At 41.7% G+C, this 24,677-nt stretch overlaps 1 protein-coding gene across 1 annotated transcript; it reads left to right on the top strand.

The window, feature by feature from the left end:
* Nucleotides 1-603: 603 nt before the first annotated feature.
* LOC123062090 (uncharacterized protein At4g18490) lies at nt 604-12,043 on the top strand. Its single transcript, XM_044485430.1, has 16 exons — nt 604-785; nt 2,395-2,476; nt 2,732-2,852; nt 2,957-3,142; nt 3,229-3,441; nt 3,528-4,034; nt 4,309-4,491; nt 4,570-4,677; nt 6,939-7,124; nt 7,206-7,377; nt 8,299-8,363; nt 8,454-8,493; nt 8,904-9,056; nt 9,597-9,707; nt 9,799-9,873; nt 11,653-12,043. The coding sequence occupies exons 2-16, from the start codon at nt 2,413-2,415 to the stop codon at nt 11,656-11,658; spliced, it is 2,190 nt and encodes a 729-aa protein (XP_044341365.1). The 5' UTR covers nt 604-785; nt 2,395-2,412; the 3' UTR covers nt 11,659-12,043.
* The last annotated feature ends 12,634 nt before the right edge of the window (nt 12,044-24,677 follow it).

Here is a 24,677-nt window from a genome sequence, read left to right as displayed (position 1 = left end):
GACATGCCACTCCAATGTGTTTTTTCTTTCACACATTTTACAAATCCTACGAATCAAAGAGACTCTAAGCGTGGAATAGTCCACATGCACAATCTAATATGCTTTTGTTAACCATTTTTATTTTTCTATAAAATGCTTTCAGCTTAGCATTTTTTAATATTTAAGCAGTTAAAATTAAAAAGTAAAACATGTTCATATTCATTTGCTAGAAAAATTTCACGTTTATTAAAAAATTGCTCATGTGTTTTCAAAAAATGTTTGTATATTTTTCTAAAAAAATTAGTGTATACAAAAGATAATATTCATGCACTACTACAAAAGAATGCTCACATATATAGAATGAAAAAAATGTTTACATATCTGCCTCCCTAAAAGGATTTAAAAAAAATCAAAGGTAAAATCAAAAAAATAAATAGAAAAAATAAAAAGCTAGGTTTTTTTAGTCTAACTAGGTAAAAACAGAAGAGAGGAAAAAGGAAAAACAAAAAAACATATAACCAGAAGAAAAAAACTAAATGGGCCAGAGCGTATGCCGGCCTAGACTCTGTATGCCGCCTTGCCTCGATTGATCAGGCCTGCTCCAGCCCCGGACTGTGTTCACTGTTCACCCACTTCACAACTGTCTTTTCTTCTTCCGTTCACCTCACCTCGCGTGTAGGCGCGCGCGCGCTCGCTCTCGCTCCCCCCTCTCTCTCTCTCGTGGCAACGACTGGCCGACCGCCGCCGCCCTACGCAAGGTGCCTAGGTATTCGTCGGGCCGTTCGCCGGCGACGAGCACCCACCAGGTGTGCCCACCCCTTCTCTTCCCTTCCCGCTGTGCGAAACTGAGCACCCACGACACCTTCTAGATCCGCCCCTGATTGGTGCGTTTTTGCTGTTAATCTGGGGCGATTTCTGCTCAATACTTTTTGCGTTGATTTTCGGAAGGTTTGGTGCAGGATTAACGGAGGTCTCTACTCTCCACGCCACCTCTAGGTCTTCTACACCACCCGTTCCGTGCGTGTTCGCGCGCGCACGCTGTTTGATCAAATGTTTCCTTCGTTTTGATTACGGTGTACCGCAACCAGCAAGCAGTGGCATAATTGTGATAGTTTCCTGGGTGTTCGCGTGGCTTTAGCATTCCGACAAGTTTCATGATCTTGTTTGACTGCCTCATGGGCTCTTATGAACAGTAGCTAGTGTCATCGGAGTCATGCTGTTTTTCAACCCCTGCCCGTTGCCATTTTGCTGTTTTGTTTCGACTCAGCAAAGTGGTTTCCCTGTCAACGAAATATAATTAGGACATTTATTCGAATTCCATGTTCATTTAATGTATGGATGAGCAACACGGAAACTGAAAAAAACGGAAGGCCGCCTACAAAAGATATTACTGTAGCTGACAATATTACGAACCTCTAAAGTACATTAGTACTCCTGGTTTTCAAATCTTATTGGAGGGATCTTCAATACTGCTCTCCTTATTTTCGTGCATCTCATGGTTAAAATGGCGCATTAAGTGTTCTATAAGTTCTCAATGTTTAACCGTGTAGCCTGCTGTCAAACTCTGATTCGCATAGACTTGCTTTACCAAGCTTCATTTGATCCTAAGTCTATTGTCAAAATGTCAAATAGAGGTCCCTTGCTCCAAATGTTGTCCAGTAATGTTAATTATTCCACTGATAAAAGAAATATGTTCTGACTGTCAAGGTCAAAGTTAACTTGTAGTTTGTTGTTTAAAATTATTGTCATTCTTCTGCAACCATTTACTGGTATCTAGTATGACATTGCAAATCAAAATTGTTTTCAGTTTAGTTCTAGTTAGTTCAAGCGTTCACTTCTATGGCCCACTTGATGTTTTTATCGATCATAGTAACTTCCTACTTTCAAGTTTCAAGAAATGAGCTGGTGCTCTGAATGGAATGTGCTCATATTATTTGTTGCCTGTCAGATTTTCACGTTCCCCATTGTTTGCTGTTTTCTGGATCTTTGGTGAGGTCCTACCCATTAAGCACCTTGATGAGATTGCCTATTGTCTCTGAAAACATGGGCAGATAGGTTTTATTGTTTAAATCTAGGTAATGTAAGCTGAATAGAGGTATGATCTCAGAGAGAGATAGGGTCATTGAAAATCTAGTAGTCAGTCGATAGACCCTTTAATGTTTTTTTATTCTATTGTTTAATGTCTCTCTGTATTTCACATGTGCTTTGTTTCCTATTAAGCATAGTGGTGGGAAAAAACAAATCTGAATTGACCTATTCCTAATGTGTCACCAGCATAATTAAAACATCACCAGCATTTGCAAATGTATTTGGAGTGGTTATTAAGAATATTAATAATAGTGGCATACATGGTTCCTCTTCCACTGTGTGTCTTTAGTGGTTCCTAATGTATTTTCCTTTTCCTTTGGCATGCAGTCCACGTTTGTGGGAACCATGGATGAATCACGAAAAAGAGCTGCCTCTAATGCAAATGCTAAAAATACAAGTTCATCCCTTGGTATGTATCTTGTTATTATTGTGTTATGATACTAGGTCATCCAGGCACCTTGTTTCCTTATTATGCTTCACCATAGTCAAATTAATCTTAGACTGCTATGTTGAAGATTTCTGATTGATGCTGTGTATGAGTCATGTTCATTGTATTTGTTTCCTTCTTATCCTCGAGAAATTAAATCTACTACATGAGCTGTGCGGTAGACTTGGAAAATGCATTTTAAAGATTGTAATGATTTAACATGTTATTTATTGGCAGATGAAGACTTTGGCAATGATTTTCTTTCATCTTGGAAGTTACCAAAATCAGGAAAAGATACAATTGACTTTGATGTCGAGTCAGCTCCAAAGAGTAGCAAGAAGTTTAGCTTTGAGAATTTGTGAGTATTGCGCTTCAAAGTTTCCTTAACATTTGGTGCAAACAAGTGGAAATTAGTTACTATCTAGTGTTCATATGGTGCTGACAATCTCTTTCCTTGTCCAGTGATGATTTTGGACTTGATGGAGCCTTTGACAAATTATCATCATTTAAAATGGGCATGTCTGATTTAGATTTCTCTAGTCCTCTCAAGAAAAAAGCGAAGAACAACAGTTCAAACGGCGATGAGCTTTCTGAAGGGAGAAAAGTAACTGAAAAAGACAACTTCTCCTTTTCCTTTGATTTTAATGAGTAAGTTATCCTGGCTGATGAAGACTGTTCTTCTCATAAAGTTCATGCAATTAGCTGTTCATCTTGTTTATTTTGTTTCCTTAAAGGCTGGGCAACTTCAATCTTGACACAAAGTTGGGCTTTGAGGAAAATGGTATGAGCAGACCTAAAGAAAAAACTGACCCTATCTCTTCAGAGGGTAACAAGGATCAAGAAAATGGTATTTCAGGGAAGGGCACTGATGTTCCTGAAGATAGTAAGAGTAAGGAACAAATACAAACACAGAATGCTTGCACTTTGAAGCCTGCTCATTTGACAAGGTAGGCGAATCTAACGAACGGCAGTTGTCTGACTTTAAGTATTAACACTACTGAGTCATCTAACGAAAAATGCATCATTTTTTCAGCATCAATCCTGCAAGTGTGGGCCAACTTGAAGTAGATATGGTGTCAAATGATGTGCTTGAAGAGCACTCTAATGAGACATATCCAACAAAACCAGTTGTCAACAATTCTTCTCATAGCTTTCCTTCCACTGCTGTATCTGGTGAAGATCCAACACATTTGAAAGCGGTAGCAGTTCCTGGGAGCAGCAAGGAAGCTCTTCCAGTTGACCCTAGTAAAGTTAAGATAACATCAAGGGAGAATAATAGCAGTGAGCAATCAGTTAGTTCACAATCCAGAAACAAGAGCACTGAGAATGTCCCCATCTCAAGAAGATCAGGGGGCCACTCAGATTCTCAAAATAACCAGAATGAGCCTGTGGAGGAAAGTACATCTCTTAATGAAGGAAGTCATGGTAACCAATTTTATAGAGGCACTTCAATGAAGCCTCTAAGGAAGACATCATGCGGGACAAAGAATGTTGAGAAAGGGACTTCAGGTCCAAAGAATCTATCTTCAACAATGCAGAGGTTTATCTTTGACAAAAGTTTCTTTCTCAGCAAAATAAAACCTTCAACCTAGTGTTGACTGCTGTTTGTTTGACAAGAAAAGTCTTATCTTAAATTAGAACATCATTAATGTTGGATTAAGTACATTGCACATACATCATTACGCACAACAAATGCTTCATGGAACCCATGGTTCTGTTGAGTATCATATTTTGATTTACTTGGTTGTGACCTAACTTTTAGTTTTGTGTGTTGATCTCTTACTAGGCGAATGTGTTCTGATACATTTATGCAGGGAAATCAGAAATGTTAAACCTACACTAGTGAATGAAGCAGGAACCTTTTCTCTTCTGTCCAAGTCTGCAAATACGAAAGCAAGCAGGCCTCCCCAAATAACTTCAGAGACTACCTTAAATCAACTAAGTGGTGCCAATAACATGATCAAAAAGACAAATACACATCCTACAGACCTGAACAGGTAATAGATAGATTGGCATACTAGCATGTACTTATAAAATGATAAAACTGTATCACTAATGAGTGTTTTCCAATGCAGGGAACACAAGCATGCAGATCCTGATAAACATAAAATCACGCCGGCAAAAACATACTGCAAGCCAGGATTACAGGGGCTGTCAACCACCTCCATGAATGCCAAACATGGGTACGTAATTATTCACCCTTCAAAGTACAACAATGTGCTGAGTTGAAATATATGCACATGTTTACCTGGGTATGCTCAACTCTGCTGTATTTTCTCCATATTATGATGGTGTCATGATGATATAGTTTCCATAAGATTTTTTCTTAAGTCCCACTGTGTATGAACTTACCTAACATTGAACCGACAGAAATATCATTCTAAGACCTCCTTTGGTTTGTTGGAATTTCATAGGATAGAATTTCTAAAAGATTTCTTTTCCTATAGAGCCATTTGGTTTGTAGGAATGGATTCCTATTTTTATGTAGGATTGGTCCCTATCCTTCACATTTCAAAGGAAAAAAATTTAGCTATGGACCTAATGGAAAAATTCCTATCCTATGAACCAAATGACATCTCTTTTCCTATAGGAACTGAGATAGTACATGTGATCTCATTTCCTATGACTTTCCTATTCCTATGATTTCCTTATCCTATGAACCAAAGGAGGCCTAAAGTTTCACTCCTATTGATCTTGGTCTTTCAACAAACTTTTATTGAGTTTATGGCTTTATGCAGCGCTATGGTTTATGCGGTGTGTGTGTCCTTATACATAAAAAATGTGACTACCTTAAATATTTTGAATTTCAATGTATCTTTCATAGATGTGGTGGCAGAGGTTTCGTAATCTCTTGATAGTGGAACCCAGTCCATTTCTGGATCATATAGGAAAAAAAATGTGGTGGCAGAGAAGCAACTGATGCATTGAATAGAGTGGATTTGCATCACATGCATTTTTCTACCTTTCGAGTTTACACCATGACATAATGCTCTTTGTTGCAGTAGTATGTATCATTCTCAACTTTCGACAGCACTGGTAGCTAATAAGTTCCGCATGTCATTTACGCCATTTTTAGAATCATAGTATAGAAGGGCGCAGCAGCAAAGCTGTTGCCTTGTGACTAGGACCATGTGGTCACATGTTCGAGTCCTGGAAACAGCCTCTTGCAGAAATGTAGGGAAGAACTGCGTACAAAAGACCCAAAGTGGTCGGACCCTTCCCCGGACCCTGCGCAAGCGGGAGCTATGTGCACCGGGCTGCCCTTTTTTAGAATCATAGTATAGTTTACGTGGTAGCAATGTTGTAATAGGAAGTCACTTACCACAGTGAATGTGATCCTCGTGGAAAAGGACCCCCATTGTATTTGAATTATAACTAACTGTACTTTGGATTTACTTCCTGACAATCCTACATGGCATAATTCTTGATATTTGATGTACTCATGGTTTATCATGTCTCTAGAACAAAGTATGACCTTTTCCAGTTCTTAATTGGTATTTTGAGTTCTCTGTAACAGTCAGTCATGATTCAGGTGGTCCGTGCGACCCCTTGGCCCGGTGGACTGGACCTGGCTTTTGGCACCAATAGGGTAACCTGACGGCCCATATAACCTTTAGGGTCCAACAGGGCCATATCCTTTTGACCCTAGGGTCGAACCGCTCCTTCGTGCTTTGCGAGGTGCCGCTAGCCATGCTCCAACGCGGGTGGTTGCTTCTGGTGACGCCCGCGCACGCCTTGCAGCTTCCGCCGCCCGGTCGGCTGTACGTTCGTATCAACGTGGTCCGCCGCACCACAGCCACAGCCACGCCCGTTGCCTGCGACGGCTCGACGCAGCACTCGCCCTGCAGCTCGTGCCGCTGCGCCGGCCGCACGTCTGTCTCGGCATCGTTTGTGGCACCACAGGCACCTCCACACCGTCGGCCGCTCTCAGTATACGCACCCGCACACATCCTGCAGCTCGTGCTGCCGCGCTGGCCACACATCTGTCTCGCGTCGTGCACGACGCCACGGTCACCACCACGTCCACAGGCTGCGACCGCCCCACAGAGCCAAAAATGGACGTCTTGCTGCTGCCAGACTGGGGGCGCTCATCCTGCTCTATCCCGACGCTGGTGGGTACACGACTGCGCGTACGACACCGTGTCATCCTCGCCGGCGTGCGCCTGTTTACTAATTATTAGGGCCGAACCTAGGTTTACCCGTGTGGCCCTCTTAGATGAGATGCGGGCCGAACTGTGGACCTGTGGTTTTGCAAGAGGTTTAGAGGTGCAGTAACTGGTCCAAACCGGACCGGACCACTTGAATCTTGAACAGTCAGTCATCGTAAGTTTGTATGCCCATCTATTTCTGGATTTATCCGCTTCTCTTGTTATTGTTAAGACAGTCTACAAATCTTCTTGTGAGATATTGTCAACGCTGATAAATATATATGCATCTTTTTCAGACTTGAGCCACTTAGTGCAGGCAACTCATCCATTAAGAATACTCCAAGCAGTACAGCACATACCACTGGAAATAATTTACTAACAAGCCAGATGCTCCTAAAAGGCAGCAACACCTCTGATATGATACAAGGCACTCCTTCCAAAGATGATAAAAGACCAACAACTTTCCAACTGGCCGGATCAAGGTTATCTCTACTCCAATATCTCATGTTTTTTGTTCTAGAAATGTTACGTGAAAGGGGACTGAATTATTTTCCTGAATGTAGAGTTTCAAAAGTAGGCAACAGAAGTCCAAAGTCTGGCTTGATTCTGGATAAAGATTCAGTAAAATTGAGTGGGAGCAAGGGTTCCCCTGTAAGGACACACAAGATCCCAAACTCCTTTGTTGAAGGAAAAGCTGCATTGCTTAGTCCGTCCATTAAGCAAAAGATGCCCGAGGTTCTTTTCGTTCTGTGCAGTTTTATATCATCAAACACATTTTCTTTTATGCTTAAGCTTGTTTCCTTCTTTGCTTTATCCTAATTGCCTTCTTCTGAAGGTTGTGATTCATATCATTGCAAAGAGTTACATTCTCTAAATGCTAACATTGCATTGTTCATTTCCACATTGTGTTGAGTGTTTGTACCCGCTTATTTTGCAATGTGCTGAAGTGTTGCATCCGTATAAAATTTTACCTTGGAGTTACAAGTGTTAAATAATATATCAATGTAGAGATTGCCGTATCTTGATACTGCAAACTGATTAGATCATGTGCCAGATCTAAGAGATCTACGATGCAACTACAGAGAGTGCCTATTGGCCTGTCTCTTCAATTATATGATCAATCAGCGCATGCAATTCTGTAATCTAGATATGTAAAATTTAAATTGCACTATGTTTTGAATTTGGTATTATATTTCGAGTGCCAGAGTGCTATTTTATCATGGTTGATCTTCAAGCTTAGACTTGAGATTTCAACCAATTGACATGATCATATTGTGTAGATTATCAATCATTTAGACCTGGACAAATAAATATATTTTTTCTGTAAAATACTACCTCCATTCCAGAATATAAGGTGTATCGATTTTTGTGCAAGTCTACCTTGCATGTCTTTGACCAAGATTATAGAATAATATATTGACATCTACAATAGAAAATAAATAAAATATGAAAATACTTTTCGTGATGGATCTGATGATACAAATTAGGTACTATATTGATATATTTTTCTAAAAACTTGGTCCTTATATTTTGAAACGGAGGGAGTATTACCCAAGCTACAATGGAAAAAACATATATAGTTTTGTTATCTGTGTTCTATAGTATAGGAGTATAATTTTTGGTACTTCTGTTCATGCTGTCAACTTCCCTTCTCAGGAATCAATCCCAGATCCAAAAGCCCCTGCTGTGCTGAAACGCATCGTGAGATCTCCAGCTGTGAGGTTGTTGGTCCGACAACATCTAGTAGATTCAATGTACCTCTAGAGTAGCTCTTTTTATTGGAAATAACAGGTTTGCAATTTATCGTGTAGAATATCACCGCAAACTGTTCCAGAGTTGGGGAATCAAACAGTAAGTGTATTGAATATTCCTTAGTTGTTCTATTATTACCTCCAGTCCCAAAGGTTGCCTTGGTACACAGTCGAACATTTATAAGAACGACCATTAATTTATATTAAGTTTCTAGATCTGACAGAAAAATAATATCAAAAGATATAGTTATGAAAACCTTCCGCCACACAATATTTTATATCACTACGTTAATAAGTTTGTAGTCTCATGTTTTTCGACTATATTGAGCAAGAGGTTTGCCGCTTTGATGTTTTGATAACTAGAACTAAGAGTAGCAATTCTACAAGATGAAAGTAGCAGATATAAGCACATCTTGAGATTGTGAAAAAGGCAAAGGTGACTTATGTTTGGAACTGGAGGTAGTATTCAGTTATTCACGTCCGCTCATTTTTGTTGATTTCACTGCTTAGATTCAAAGTGGAACTCCGAAAGCTCGTATGGATAATGCAGTTTCTTCCACAATATGGGAGATGGGTGACATTTCAGATCTAGAGTTGCCTGCCCTGTTAGAAGATGATGGAAATGTAGAGAAAGCTGAGGCTTGTAGAAAACAGCTTGAAGATGTGAGTAAATCTGCCAACGAATGCTTTATTATCCTTGTCTGAAAATCTGTTACTAGAATGTAAACTAGCAGTTGGGGTTCTCAGTTTGTGTTTGACTGAGCCTTACCCACCTTAAAACTGATATAGCTTTGGAACTGCACGGTTGGACTTCAGAACATTTCAGGGGCTGCTTTCCCAAATTTATTATATTTCGTGTCACTTTACTTGTATTTTAATGTTAATTATTTAAGAAGACTCTTGCTCCCCTTTTGATCACATGAGAAATATGGAGGGTGAAATTGTAGATGGTACAACTTGCAAAAGGTGCAGAATGCATCTTCTCCAGATCATTAATGTCACGGTTTCATGCAGATAAATGAATATCATCAGTATTCAGTAGTGACTAAGATGGTTATTTGTTTCCTTATTGATAGTGCAATACCAGTAATTTTATCCTCGATGCAACTGGTATTTTCTTACTCTACATGAATACACGTGTTGACGTGTAGAGGATCTGAATTAACAGTTGAGATATTTACGTTTTCATGTCGTATCATGCAGATGTGCATTTTGATGAAAAAGAAACACATGGAAGCTAAAGAACTAGCAGTTCGGGCTATTGTTAACAACAATATGCTGTTGATGCTAAACCACCCAATGTTTGAGGAGAAAATATCCTTGCCTACTTCTAACTAAGTCACATGTTACTACTGCATATTCACATACATGGATGTTAAACTTGGGATTCCTTCATCAGAAGAACCTTTCTGCTCTTCAGAAATACGCCGACAGCATGAGATCCAAGCACTTATTTGAGGAAATTGTCACAATGGATACTGTAAGTTAACACCCTATTCCATTTATATGCTTCTGATTTGGTATGCTCCCTTCATTTCACTATATGTGTCCCTGGCCTCGAAAACTCCTTTTCACTATGTTTGCCCTTGGGCCGAAACCATATTTTTCAAGTGCCATTTCCCCTCTTTTGCCCTTAATAACCGCTGTCGTTTACTTGTTTTCCCGAACATCATGACATTGAATGCAGACTGGCTCCAATGCAAAACTGGACATGGCCGTTACATGCTTAGCTCCTAGTCTGAGTCATCTTGAGCTTAGCTTTCTATATTTTCTTGCAGTTCTTCGTTTTTGAACCCTTTGGATTTCTGATCCTACCATCTTTTTCTTTGTTTTACTCAACAGTTACGGCTTAAAATTACTTGTTTACCAGCAATCCATTATGGGATAGTAGATGCCAGAAAGTAATAGAACTATACAAAGAAGTCTAGAGATCTTGGAGTGGAGGTACCTGCATGCTGCATTTATGTTGGTCTATAGTAGCCTCGGATCATTACCAGCATGGAGTATATCTTCAAAATAATTGATAATTACCTTTGCAGCACAACTTGGAGATGTTCATTTCCACACATTGGTGCTCTATTAGTTCGATTAGTGAATACTGCTTTATTCCTACATGATGGTTTGCTGTAGAACTATGAACTTAATAAACAAAGTTATGGAAGCTCAATATACTGCAACTCCATGCATCAGAATATGTGCAATTGCCATACACGATCCTAGTTTTAGTCTCTTTTTATTCTTCTAAAGTACCTTAAAAAGTGCTAGACACTGTAATTACTTGGAAGTGAGAACCAATCACACGAGTGCGTGGGATATCTATATTGCTTTTTCTATGCTAGTTTGACCTTCTTTAATGATTTCGTATGCAAAGTTACCTACTGATATGTTGAATTTAGAATTGGGCTGTTGGAAGCATGAAACACACCACACTTTCAGACTTCCCTGAAAAGTATTGTCAACTATACAGATTATGGTGTGAGTAGCAACTGCTTGGCATACTATGTTTTGTTTTCCCACCTGCATAACCCATTTCTGATCACTTGTAGGGATGTTTGGCGTTTTAGTTTATACCATTATGTAATACTTCTATCTGGTTTTATTCTTTTCGTTTTAACATTTTAGCATTATGTTATTTAGTAGAACCGTGGTTCCAGATTGCTTACTTGCACATATTGGACAGCTTACCTTGCATTGCATGCATCCTTGTCAGATGACTTCTATCTTCTTGTTTAGGCTGGCATTAGCGTATAATATCATTATGTTATTTAGTAGAAGTGTGGGTTCTGAATCACTTATTTACGCATGTTGTACAGCATGCCTTGCATTGCATGCATCCTTCTCAGATGACTTCATCTTGTTGTTTAGGGCTAATATCAATTGGCTTCCATCAGCTATATCAACCAATGATCTATTGTTTCAATTGCCAATCGTATATGTTCACTGGGGTCTCTCATAGCACTGGAGTTACCACTTAAGTGGTTACTAGTGGCATATATTCCTAAAGATAGCTCTGAAGTAGGTTATTTGTTCTTTTATACAGTATACTTGCATTGGTTCAGTACTTCCAGTTGCAGTTTAAAAGGACGCATAGCTTGTGATAAGTTTTATGCACGGGCTACCTTGAGAAGTTGCCTTCTGTTTACAGGAAGTTCAGTTTTGTTAGCAGTTGTAGTAAAGCATCTTCATATTCTGCCAATATGAAACTTCCTCCATCATATTCCATTGTTTATAGTAACCCAGTAATATTTTGTTCTGGCAGTATTGATGCGGGAGTACTGTGGGAAAGAAGATGCTTCACCCTGGAGGAACACGGGTAATGCAAATGCAATGAAAGGACATATATAGGATTCAGCATGTACTTAATACCGAGACGAAGTTCAAACACTACTGAATAGCTAATGTAGTCACATTACTTGCTCCTGTAGAGGTACTTTGCTTGCATGTTATAGCTAGCAGTTGTTTGGAGAGTGCTGGAATCAGTAGTTGGGTCGATTCCACTAGCACAAGACCTGAGTACTCAAATGGATGACAATCCAAGAGGGCATGCTTACGAAGTTTAGTTCAGGTGACTAGTCAATCCCCGGTGCCATCTGTGGTTAAATCCTGTATGAAATGCAATTGAATAGAAGTCTAGTTTCACATTGGATCAACCATTAATCTAAGGGTAAAGTTAACGATAACAATTAAGCATGGAATAATTATGGTGGGTGACTAGGCATCCCATTCCTTCTTAATCTCGATTCGTAGGTTAAAAGCTGGTTAACTTTGGTGCCTCGACCTTTTTGTAAGTTAGTGTGTTACAAGTGGTAAATTTTGGCATTTCTAGTACACTTGTTAGTATGTTGGTTGTCTAGTTGCAGTACACTTGGTAGCACTGCCGGGCAGGCTTGTGTGATTACCAACGTAAAACATAGCGGGTGGGTGTCAGCAATACCTGTTGTGTTTTCTTAATTTTGGTTCACCTGGGAAGATGGCCCCAGCGATCTTTGATTTATTACCTCTCTATTTACTATACGATTTTGCATGAACTAGTGCACATCACAATATGCGTGGTCTTCCCAAGGATGAAAGCAATTGTGACGGTCTGTCTCCACTTAAAATGGGTGGTTTAACGCCAAAAGTCAATGTGCTTTACATCGTTTTTAGGTCCAGTTGCTTGGCTAAGTAGGGTAGGGTAGGGCCCCAAGTAGTCGAAGGTGGTGCTGGTGTGGAGGGTGTGGAGGAACCCATTGAGTGTGGAAGGTTATCGCTGTTTACGGCTTGATAGCTGACACCGGCGAAGGCCATATCAACGTTGGTTTATTGTGAGTCCACAAAAGCCAAAGCAATCTCGAGCAGCAATGGCTTTTCACATGGTTTGCCAGTCCTATTGGCTCAACCATACACCTAGCCTACCTTTCTCCTCCAGTGTTGGGCTCCCCTTTTCTTCCATTCATTGGATCATCCGCAAAAGGTTGAATGCGTGTATCGAATCATGGACGAGATAACTAGCATCCAGAAGGAGATTGATATATCTACTCAAAAGTTGGGAGTAATTTGATGAGTTCGATCGTCGTATACTCGTATCCGACCTATGGAGCTGCAAAGGCGCCTGAACCAAAAAACACCGATAACCGTCCAAGCCAGCCTTTAGGCAGGTGATGTCTGATAGGGAGGGGGGAGGCGCATGCGTCCAAGCCGGTCGGTTGTGGTTGCGCCTTTGCTCCGCGCACGTACTATCGCCGGGCATACCTACACATTGGTCGCCTCTGATTGATCGAGAAGACGATGTGCGAGTGGTTGAAGCGCATGCACTCAGGAGATCGGCCTGGCTATTGGCCGGGTGCCCCAATGGAGGCATTTTTTAGTGAACTTTTTGCTAGATAAAAACGGCCGCCGATGCAACCGTCTAACCGGTCCATCCCACCGGTGGAGTGTTTCAAAATCTCTTACGTGGAGTCCATAATGCCCCCGTGTATATAAGTCGGTCCATAGCTTAGGCATGATTCGTACTTCCTAGCTAGCTCCAGAGCCCATTGCCTTGCAGTGTCGTTGCATCAACGATCCTGCCTCATCTTTGCACGAAAGATAGGGGCATACATTGTCGCTGCAGCTCACCAGTCAAGCGCCCGCCTCTCCGAAGCAATAGATGGCACGCACCACCGGCCTGGGGCTCTTCATCTGCGCCGTGCTGCTGCTCGCTGCCGCCGTGCCCTTGGAGTCGGCTCGGGTCTTGAGAGAAGCACCGTCCGCCACTGGTGGCACTGGTGTCACCGAGGTATCCATGAAGGTGCCCGACGAGGGGCAGAGGCAGGTCGGCAAGGCGGCGGAGTCCAAGCGCCTGAGCCCCGGAGGATCGGACCCTCAACACCATTAGGTGGCCATTGTGTTGAGCTCTCCCGTGCTCGCCGTGTCGAAGGCTGTAGGAAGGAACAAACAAAGGTTGGCGAGGGTGTTTTTTGGGACAATAATTAAGGTTGACGAGGATAATGTTATCGTACTGCCCATTCGTTCGGTGCGGTTACTGTATGCTTTCACTTTGTCTTTTAGGTGAGGGCGCTTTCCTACTATATACTGTACTTACTATATACTGTACTCTGTATGTGTTTTATAATGTCATCATGTCCACAGAAATATATTGGACCATGCACGTTTGGTGTGCATCCTTTCCGATCTGCTGTCTAATTAACTAACCTCTGCATTGCCAACTGAACTTGCTTTCTAGCAACCGCGGAAAGGGAGTGTCTGGTACTTTAGTTGCTATATAGCAGCATGGGCTTAAGTAACGACTCATGCCCGCCGTTTGGCATGATAGGCTAGTGCTACGATATCTAATACACAAAGTCATCCACTACGGACCAACCTCTGTTCTCTAATTCTATGCGATGTATTTGCTGTAAGGCAGCCTTATGGCCTGTAGTGCATCCAGCGCCTGCTCTGCATGCGCCAAAAACACCAACTTACGAGTGTAAACTCTAAAGCACACTCTGCTCCAAGAGTTGAGCTATCACATGCATAGAAATACCAACCGAGATGAGATTGATCAAGGCGTGTCTGCTGGGGCGGCAGCTATGATCTGACTCCAAGATCTGGCCATGCCTAGCTCGGTAGCTCGCACCGGCCAAGGAGGAAACGGCACGATGGCTTGATCGACACAGCTTCGCAAAGCACGGTGAGTGAAGCAAGGGTGTTGAATCCCTCATGCCTCGAGGGGAAGCTGGAGATCGTGATATCTGATGGATGGAAAGGAGAAGACCGAGGTGGCTGGCTTGTGGCGGCGACGATACGTCGTGGAGATGGAGATATCTTGTGTAAGAAGGGGATGCACGAGACGGCTCAAATGCAGCTGGTGGGAGAAAGAGAAATGGATGCATCACATTCTCATCACGCTGGATATCTACCGGAATCTCATTTGAACAGGACATCGATCTAATATACCAGGTTATCGTCTTATCGAACTACAAAGTTCTTTTTCAAGAGTACGCCAATGGAGTACATCTACTTTAGTGATTTAAAAGATCTTATATTAGTTTATGGAGGGAGTACCATATATTTTTGTAGAAGGCAACAATAGAAATGTAGAAGAATCCTATGTACACTGCACACAGTGCAACAAGAACACCCCACCAAAATAACAAACGCTAATTCCAAACCGCTCCAGCCCCTCTAAAGCACTAAGTTCTTCAATAATATGATCAACAAGACCTGCTGTGTAGGCACAGGGGCTCGCCGCTACACAATGCTTGAGATATGGTCAACAATATCCTCCTCTTGGAGGCAGACATAGCAGGCAGCCATTTGAAGTTGCAGATCACGTCGAACATGCTGGTCAGAGGACCATAGTATATGTTGGAAGGCCAACCATGCAAAGATCATGCATTTGAGTGGTGCCCAACACTTCTATATGCAAGTTGCTCCCAAGAACCTAATAGCTCCTTGGCACATCAGTCTGTAAACGGATTTTACCGAATGTTCACCATAGGGCGTCCATCTCCAAGTAAAAGCATCCGAAGCATCAGGGTTTACGGAGATGTCGCTCATTATAGTCCAAAGCCGAACCAACTGAATCTGCCCCTGTCCCGATAAATCTTCGATGGTGTCAGCAATCCACCTCTGGTTATTGACATACTGAGTGCTTGTTGATGATCCTTTTACTCGCCTTTTGGGCAATCAGGGGTGCAAGGTCGCGAACCGAAAAGCCGTTTATCTTTCTAATCACACCAAAAAGGCACTCTTTTCCCATCTCCTAAACTTATCTGGACGAGGCAGTCGAAAATGTCTCTAGCCATGCCATCAGACATGAGGTTAAGACCCTGCTATGGCCTGTCCGGCTCTTCCATCCTGAGCCACTCCCTGCCATCCAATTGCAAAGTAATCTAGACAAACACGATTTAGCGCTATGTGTTGCCAACTATTTGAGCCCGGGAGGGAGGATGAAGTGCTTCCCGTCACAAATTCTTATCCTACCTACGTTAATTTTCTTCGGTTAAATCCGTAAGTGTCATCGACCCCGCAGGTACCTTTTTTTTGAACATCAGTACAGACACAAGCGCTCATATACACGCGCATACACTCATCCATATGAATGCACACACGCACACCCCACCTCTATGAGCACCTCCGAAAGACTGAGCCGGCATATCATCTTGAAATTTACATTTCTATCCACTATGTCACCGCATCGCGACGTGCGTCGTCACAATCTCTATACACTACAGGTCCTCGACGAAAAGGTAAAAGCGGGATGGAAAAATACTCCGGCCAGTTGGTACCGGCGGCTCTTCATTCAGGCCATGGATCGCTTTGCTTTTCCAAGTCTTAATAAAATCGATCGGCCGGAGCTGGTGCCGTCCGTTTAATTCGTTTTCTCCGGGGCGGCCTATCGGCGAGCAGATTTGTCGGCCAGTTCGGCCGGTACGTACGGGCATATCATCCTGCATGCCTATGCTGCGATCTCCAGCAGCGGTTGGAGTTGGACGGCCCTTCAAGATGTCTAACACTAGTTGACTGCTAACCGGTCCATTTCAAATCCTCCAATGACGTACTCTATTATCATATGCATATGCTGTGCGTTTCTTTCATATCGACCAAGTTTGATTGGCCGGAAAGGGGCAAGGCTGCATATTCTAGTCCTGCTTTGCTGCTGTTGGTAGGATGTTGATGGGTGCAATTCGTATTCTTTCTGATTCGGATGTACTGTGATGACCTAGTTTAGCCGGAAGGGATTTGCATCGTTTGTGGAAAATCCATCTTTCGGTAGAAGTATATGAATATAAAGTTTTGGCGTCCGCGTGCGTATGCACTGAAATAATATGGGAGATACTGTTGGAAAGTTATGAAGATAATCTATGCATGGGGTTAACTCCCGTAAGGACAGTGTGTTAGAAAAAGAAAAGCTTAAACTTTTTCTACAAGGACGACACCCATGAACACATATTACCACATGTTAGAACTTCGAAGTGAGCGTAGACCACAGATAAATTCCTATGCACATTGTGTGCATAAGTGTGGCCGTGCGGGCGCCCCGCGAAAATGAAGTACCCGGAAAGAGAGAAATTCCTCATGAAATCATGAGTATATCCGCTTAGTATTCTCCCTTCGAAGTGAGCATGCATGCAGTTGTGCTTCTGATGTCCTCACTTGCTCTTATTTTTAAATTAATAAAGTCAAATGTCCACAACGATATATACAAGGTATTGAGGTAATCCTTTTTGTCTTTGCTTGATCGTCAAAGATCAAGCTGGCACATGAAGATGGTAACAAACTACACTAAGCAAGTACCAACAAACAATCCCACATGCAACCCACCGCGAGCCGCAACATCAGCTCACCGGGCGACCCTGTGCACTAGTGATGAGCCCATTCAAGGCTTCTATCCAGGGGCAACATTAGGCCACCTACTGGCCTATGAGGGCCATCAACAAAGGGACAAAGTGGTGCTCGACACAGCAAGGACCATGAAGCTCAAACATAGGACCAACAACTTGATACCACATCGACAAGCGCATGAGAAGAAGGGCTGGGACATGAAGCAACATTAGAAACAAGAGGGAAGTGTGCCAACGTCATCGAACGCTTATCGGACCATGCTATGATGCCTAGCAAGACACGTTTAAGGGCCCTTGTTCTCACACTCTAGATCGAGGAGTGTTGACCTTGCCGACAAGTAAAGCCTGATCAGAGCCCACACCGACTACTACTAACAACACCAGAACCGATCATCCAGCACACCAGTTTCACCACCGTATCAAGACCCAATCACCTCTGCCGGAGATCCGAATGTGTATAAGTTGGTAGGAAGCATGAAATGTCTATATGATGGAAAAGAGAAGCACCGCACCACCACTTCTGAAATCCAAGTACTATATTTCCACTTATCAAGCAAGCGCATGTGTAGACATAACCAAGCTCTCAACTCTTAACTACTTTTTGTCCACTCCCGAGATGTCATCCACGCTTGAATTTCTATTGCTTATCTCAGAAGCTTCGTGGGATCATAAAGTTAGTTTAAAATCTTGTGGTGGTAGGTCACACCAACTTTGTACCAATTTACTTATGTATTTAGCACGCAAAGTAGAATAATTTCACAATGATCCAGAGATCCGCTTATACCGCATCAATCTCTGAAAACCATCCAATCTCTTCAAATGAGGTTAACTGTATGAACCATAGAAGACTGCCATGGAATATGAGGATACTATGCAACATGTTGAAGACAAGCTTTCTTGAAGTCTAACCCATTGTCAGTCATAAGCTAAACAACATATTCATGCTCTATCTCTTCGAACACTTCTTTAAGGTTTCCATATGTCAAAATTGTGCATGTCTCCAATGGCATTACCAGGTTTGTGGGAGTACATAGGCCCATTTTGAGAAGACCATGAAGTTTATAGGGCTCATGTTAGAAGGTCCGGTTGATACCCTCAAATGGAAGAGATTATTGTAGCACTTTCAATATGGATGTGGAAGTAATGACTGTCAAACACCTAAGGAGCAAGTAGGTTGGCCTTCTATCCTCTCCAGTCATGCATGCCACTTACACAACCTCTATGAACTTACATTGTCTACTTTACTAGAACTTAAGTTGATAGGTGTTTATGTAACTTCTTCCCATATTTTATGGACAAAGTCTAGAGACAGTGTAAAATATGCATCTCACTATTCTACCAATGTGATTTATGTACAATCTTACCTCAGGATTATCTCACAATGTGGTTAAACAACACATGTACTTATGATTGAATTCCCAATGACCAACACGACTATCTATTGATTTTTTTAAGGTAAACCCAACCCTAGATTTAAGTTATAGGCTCATCATACTCCCATAGATCATATAACTCTAAACCCATGAGTTTTTTTTCATTCCTGCATCCCTCCATCTTTTATCATAACATACTATAGTGTTACCATATTGTATGTGTGCATTCATACAAAAGTGACTAAGGATCTCTCCAATGGCCTAAGTGCGGTGCATCTAACTTGGTTGCTCACAAAGACCTAAACAACTTGAGGGCTCATCATTAGAGTAAATATACAAGCCAAGTCCTATAAGATACGTTCCCCATGTAGTATGATGATGCCATGAAGCTATTTAAAAAAATAAATTTACAATGCAATGAAGTAAATTCATCGGTGCAATAAACTTTATGTTTCTTACAGAGAAAAGTGGTGTTGCTCCTTCTCTCACTCATCATTATTTACTTTTACTTTTTATTTGGCGCCATCTGGCACATCTTTCTTTGTCACCTCGGCAATTCCTCTCTCATTTTTCTTAGTATAAGCAACATTTACAATGATGATCAATATACAATAATGGCATACTTCAACTAAATGTAATCATACTACAACTAAATAACATACTTCGTCCAATGCACATAGCTCATCTTTTGGAGGGGTCTATTTGACTTGCTTAGACACACTAGTGGTCGGTGGAGGTAAAGCCACCGCAGAGAGGTCGTGATCTTCAATATTGAAATCAACATCTTTCACCTATCAAACACGGAACATGGATGATCTTGTTTATGATGTAGTCAAGTTCCCAAATCTCTCCGACCATGCCTGACAAGGATATGACACTTGGGTACTGCTAGCCAGGCAAAGGGCTGCCAAAGTTATCTCCGAGCATGAGAATCAGCCAATCACGCCTAGGTGAAAAGGTGGATGCCACGTCTGCTTGGGAGTCAAGGCAGCACTAACCTACTAGGGCATAACAGGGTCCGACTCAACCTGGTGGCAGGAGCCCACCTTTAGTATGGCCTGAATCATGTAACCGTAGCTCGGCTAGGTATATAAGGCAAGTTACGACAACTCTCGGGGGGGGGGGGGGGTCCAAGATTCTCTAGGGCCATCTAGTGCTAGGGTTTCCACCTGCCCTTTCCTCCTCCTCGGCTGTCACACCCAAGACAAAATCTTGAGTGATCTTCCTGATTGTCGGTGAGCACTCGAGCAATGCAACCCAAGCAGACAGGACTAGGGTGTTACCTCAGCAGGGAGGGTCTGAACCTAGGTAGATCATGTGTTTTGTGTGCTACCATCTCGATCCACCACTTGCATCCCCTCTAAACAAATTAGTCGTCATTCGACGATACTGTGAGACTCAGAACATCGACAACACCGAAATACCTGGCCTTTTTGCACTCGCGTCTTGCTCTGACCTCGATCGTTGCCCCACTTTTTTGGTACACACCCTTTTGTCTTGAGCCTTGATGCATCCGTATCTATAACTTTCTAACTTTTCTTGCATATTTCTTATCATTTTATGCAATACTTTATAATTTTTTGACCAACCTACTAATAAATTTTCAAAGGGAAGAATTGCATTCTTTTGTGTTGGTGATTCCAGGACCTTCCCAAACTAAATAAATCTGGAAAACATCAGGCGAAGGCAACTTTATGAGGGATGAACTCCCGCAAAAGGGAAGGTCCAGGGGCTGCCTGTGGGTTCCCACGCACCTTCGGGGCCGGACACGCTAGGGGCACAGACCCCATTAGCAATCTTGTTTCCATCCCTTACGCGTTGTTTGGATACGTGATATGTAGAGAACTGGTTCTCCACAAATTAGGAAAATGACATAACAAACTAAAATCCTGTTTGGCAACTCTATCTAATCCGTGAATATAGGAAATCTGGTTTTCCATAATCCAAGATTTCGGGTATATGGAAAAAATGAAGATTAGTTGTTTTTCTAAAAACGCAATATGCATATACTCAACGCTAACTTTTTCTCTACGCCCGTCCTTTTCTCAACAAACTCGTTGATGCATGTGGGCGAAAAGCCTATCCAAACCAAGCAAGGAACGTGACAAATTGATCCTAAGTTTTTTCTAGTCCAAACATCTTTTTTCATAAGCTGGTTACACATATAACAATTGATAAAACCGATTTTACTAAAAATTGGCTAAAAACCAGTTCTATATAATCCCGTCGCCAATGTGTCGCCCAAATTCTCCATGTCTAGCATATCCTCATCCGTATCAGGAGCATCGCCAATGTGTATACAATCAGGCTACCTAACATTAGCGAGGACAACAACATCAACATTGCACTGTTTGTACTACCAGGTCGGCTAAAAAGAACACAAAAGAGCGTCCACTGGCTAGTACTCCCTCCGTTCCTAAATATAAGTTTTTGTAGATATTTCACTATGAACCACATACGGATGTATATAGATGCATTTTAGAGTGTAGATTCACTCATTTTGCTCCGTATGTAGTCTATAGTGAAATCTCTACAAAGACTTATATTTAGGAACAGAGGGAGTAGCCTGCATTGATCTGCCAACTGACAGCATCATTTAAGAAGATGCAGCATGAGTGCATCTTACTCCGCTATCTACAGAAGCATAAATGCAGCTATCTTGATGCATGCATGGCAGAATTAGGTGTGGCCAAAAAAATAATTTAAGATTGGAATTAGGGTGATAAGATGATAGAAACAAAAGGTGAGGTTTTGAATGGCCGATTGCACCGGCCATTGTCCGTTTGCCGCGAAAACATACATGGCCCAGCAAGATAGCGAGGTTTTGTAGCCCAACAAAGTAACAACTTTCCCTCAAAAAAAAAGTAACAACTAATGGCCTATTAAGCTAGCTAGCAAGAGACTGGTCAAGCCGTCCCCGAACTTACGCCTTCCCGTGCATTCCATAATTAATATTCACTGGATAGTAGGACGGCATTTTCATAATGGCTACGTGATATGATCAAAGATACTGATGATAGTTTACTGTGCACAATGTTGTATTGCTGCCCTTAAGGATAGATAGATAAGATACGCAGTGTGGAACTTTGATATAGATGTATGGTTGTACTCACTCCTTGGTGAAAAGATAATTAATTTAAGAGGCCGAGCCCGGTTCCAATAACCCTCCCTCTTCTTGTACCCCGAGCACAAACTAAGTATACTTCAGATGGTTAGATTCTTGTGTGGGATCAATCAATCCGAGTTCAAGTTACAAACTAGACTCGGGTACACACATGTTTCCTGGGTTTATTTTAAGCTTACCGATGTTATGTTTGAGTGGTAAAATGTGTCCGTCAACTATGAGATGCTTATAAGGGTAGTGTGAATTTGTGCGCGTCTATGCATGTGTTGTGCTTTAAAAAAAGATGCTCCCCTTTTCTCTTGTGTTTTCCGACAAAAATAAATAATCAAAGGGGCTCCCCTAATTGCCCGGACTATCCAGAATCCCCCACTCTCGTGTCAAATGAAGGGCATAAATGGTGGACATCTGAATTGTTCGCTACCTAGGTATGGACACCCCATCCCCACCTGGACCTCACCCGAACCCCCACCCATCCCCATGCTAGGACCATCATGTCCAACAAATAGATACCAAGTGCAAAAAAATAAATAAAGAAGGAAGAGAGGTTCCAAGAATTCATGAAGATACAATCAAAAAAGGTTGAACTTGAGAACTTGAGAACATTGTTGCAAAGAGGGCATCAATCGACACTAGCATCATGTATGCGAATGCGGCGAAGTGGGTTCGCATGATGCATAGCAACATCAATGTGCGCCATGGAAATCGTGGTGAACATCGATTCACTCAATCTATTGAATATGTATTATGAACTTTTGTTGAATTGTTTGTCATGCATAATTTTTGATTTTTGTTGTTGTTGAATGCACGCTATATCTATCATTGAATTGTTGTTGAATGTTGAAAATGTGAAAATTTCAGTTTGACAAAAAATCAAACAAGTAAGGGACGCTCTTGGGTACCACTAAAAATCTGGACAAGTAGGGACGTTCACATTCAAGCAGAGGATGTAATTAGATACATACCCTTGAAGATGCCCTAAGATAGGCCTTTGGTCTTTCAATTTTATTTATCTTGTAGCCGGTCATAACTCTGTTGTTCAAAATGTGGAACACTATTCTCTCAAGAATATATTTTTAAAACTTCTTATACCCTGCAGTACCACCAACTAATATCCGTAGGGAGAAAGGTAAATGTGGCTGCACACACAAAATTCACCTAGATGCCCGGATAAAGTGCTTTTTGGGTGCACCTTGCTAGTTGACACAATAGTATTGAACATCTAATGCACCCTAATCTAGTGAAATTGAGAATTGAGATGGGTAGAGTGGTTTCTCTAGGACTTTGGGTTTCGGATCTTTCATCAAGTTTGATGTTCCACTTTAAAGCCATTGGCTAATCTTAAATATTCAATAAAAATGTTAGTTCGCTCAATGGTTCTGTTATAAAGCATCAAAACCTCGGTAAGATTATCTAAGAGATGCATTTTCACCATATTAAACAACCAAAATGCCAAAAAAAATCTTATTTGATATACAATATAGAATGCATGATTTAGTGAATACAGTTACTTTAGGGTATAGTGTGTTAGATACAGGATCAATGCTTACTCTCTCGTTTTCATCAAAGTATGTCCCTAGCTAGATACTCTTTCTCCCCACACTAATAGTACAATATGAATTAGGTTTTCTAGCAAAGTTTAAGTAATCAATATATTTTGAACCAAAATTTCAATTTATAACTATTTTGTACAAATATGTTTTAATAGGGAACAACTAATTGGAGGGTGCCCCTTGTGTGGGGCACTTTTGCTAGTGCGGGACTGGCCCAGCATGCCATGTGGCCCGTCCAAGCGCCACCATGTGGCATGTGCTGGTTGCTTCCACAACGCAACATTTTTTCTTCATTTCTTCATTTTTGTGTTTTTCTTGGTTTTTGGGTTTTCCTGGTTTTTTGTTTCTTTGTTTTTTCTTACCTGTCACGAGCTCGGAGCAGAGTTGTGGCTCCGCGGGAAAGCACAATTGCGCTTCTTGTGTGAAAGCACAAATGTGCTGCTCGCGTGAAAAAACACAAGTGTACTTCCCTGATAGTGAAGCACAGTTGTTGTTCTCGCGTGAAAGCAAAACTATATAACCACAACTATGCTTCCCCACAAAAAGTGAAGCCAGTTAGTACAAGTTTTGAAGGACGTGTTAGTATAGTTTTAGAGCATGTATTTAGATCAAAAAAAGTTCTTCAAATCTATCAACATGGAGTCGAGTTTTGACACGCAAAACACAATAGTGGAAACGGTTCACGATTTAGACGCACCGTTCGAGAGATAAATCACTTTGAAAACCTAATCTACAAAAAAAGACAAATAAACCCACCCTCTCTCCGGTGGGATTTCATCCCACCAAAACCGTCTAATTGCGACAAGTGACACACATGTAGTGCGTCACTTGTCACAACAAGGGGAGGTGAGAGTGACCTTTGCAAAATGTACCCTTCAATTAGTAATTTCAGTTTAAATAAGTACAACATCGTATAAATTTTAAAGAAATTGGGTCCATGGCCTGACCCAACAAATTAGAGCCCAATATGGGGGAAAGGACGCCTCCATGGGCCTCCAAAGTCCAAAGATACACCAGTCACTGGGATGGCGGTTCTGCGAGCTCTTATTTGATGCTTATGGCGCCTAAATAGTAGCCAGTGCTCGCTCGAAGCCTCTCCAGCCAGCAGATAAATGTTTTTTATTAGTTGGAAAGCTTCTTAAGTTAGAAAGAGAGCAATTAGTTAACGAGCCCTTTTTCGGGAGCCTCGCAACGATCAGCGTCACGTGGCGCGCTTTCAGCCGACCGTCACGTGCGCGCTCTGGACGCTCCCTTCGATTTTTTATTTTTTCCGCACACGTTTTTGACTTTTTAAATCGCCTTTTCGGGTTTTTTCGACGATTCGGTTTTCCTTAGCTTTTGGATAAAAAAATTCAAAAAAAATTGCACGAAAAAAACACGTTTTTTTCTTTCACGAGAGTCACGGTTTTGCTTCCGCGAGAGGCACGTTT

Source organism: Triticum aestivum, chromosome 3A, assembly GCF_018294505.1.
Source record: "Triticum aestivum cultivar Chinese Spring chromosome 3A, IWGSC CS RefSeq v2.1, whole genome shotgun sequence".
Taxonomy (NCBI): Eukaryota; Viridiplantae; Streptophyta; class Magnoliopsida; order Poales; family Poaceae; genus Triticum; species Triticum aestivum.
The sequence above is the reverse complement of the archived record's forward strand: the minus strand, read 5'-3'. Positions and strand labels throughout refer to the sequence as shown.

Bases quoted from the DNA above. Each gene is read 5' to 3' on its own strand.
- LOC123062090 (XM_044485430.1), top strand. From the start codon at position 2,413: ATGGATGAATCACGAAAAAGAGCTGCCTCTAATGCAAATGCTAAAAAT. The intron at 7,378-8,298 runs GTTCTTTTCGTT...TTCCCTTCTCAG, and splicing joins TTAAGCAAAAGATGCCCGAG to GAATCAATCCCAGATCCAAA. The intron at 9,057-9,596 runs GTGAGTAAATCT...CGTATCATGCAG, and splicing joins GTAGAAAACAGCTTGAAGAT to ATGTGCATTTTGATGAAAAA.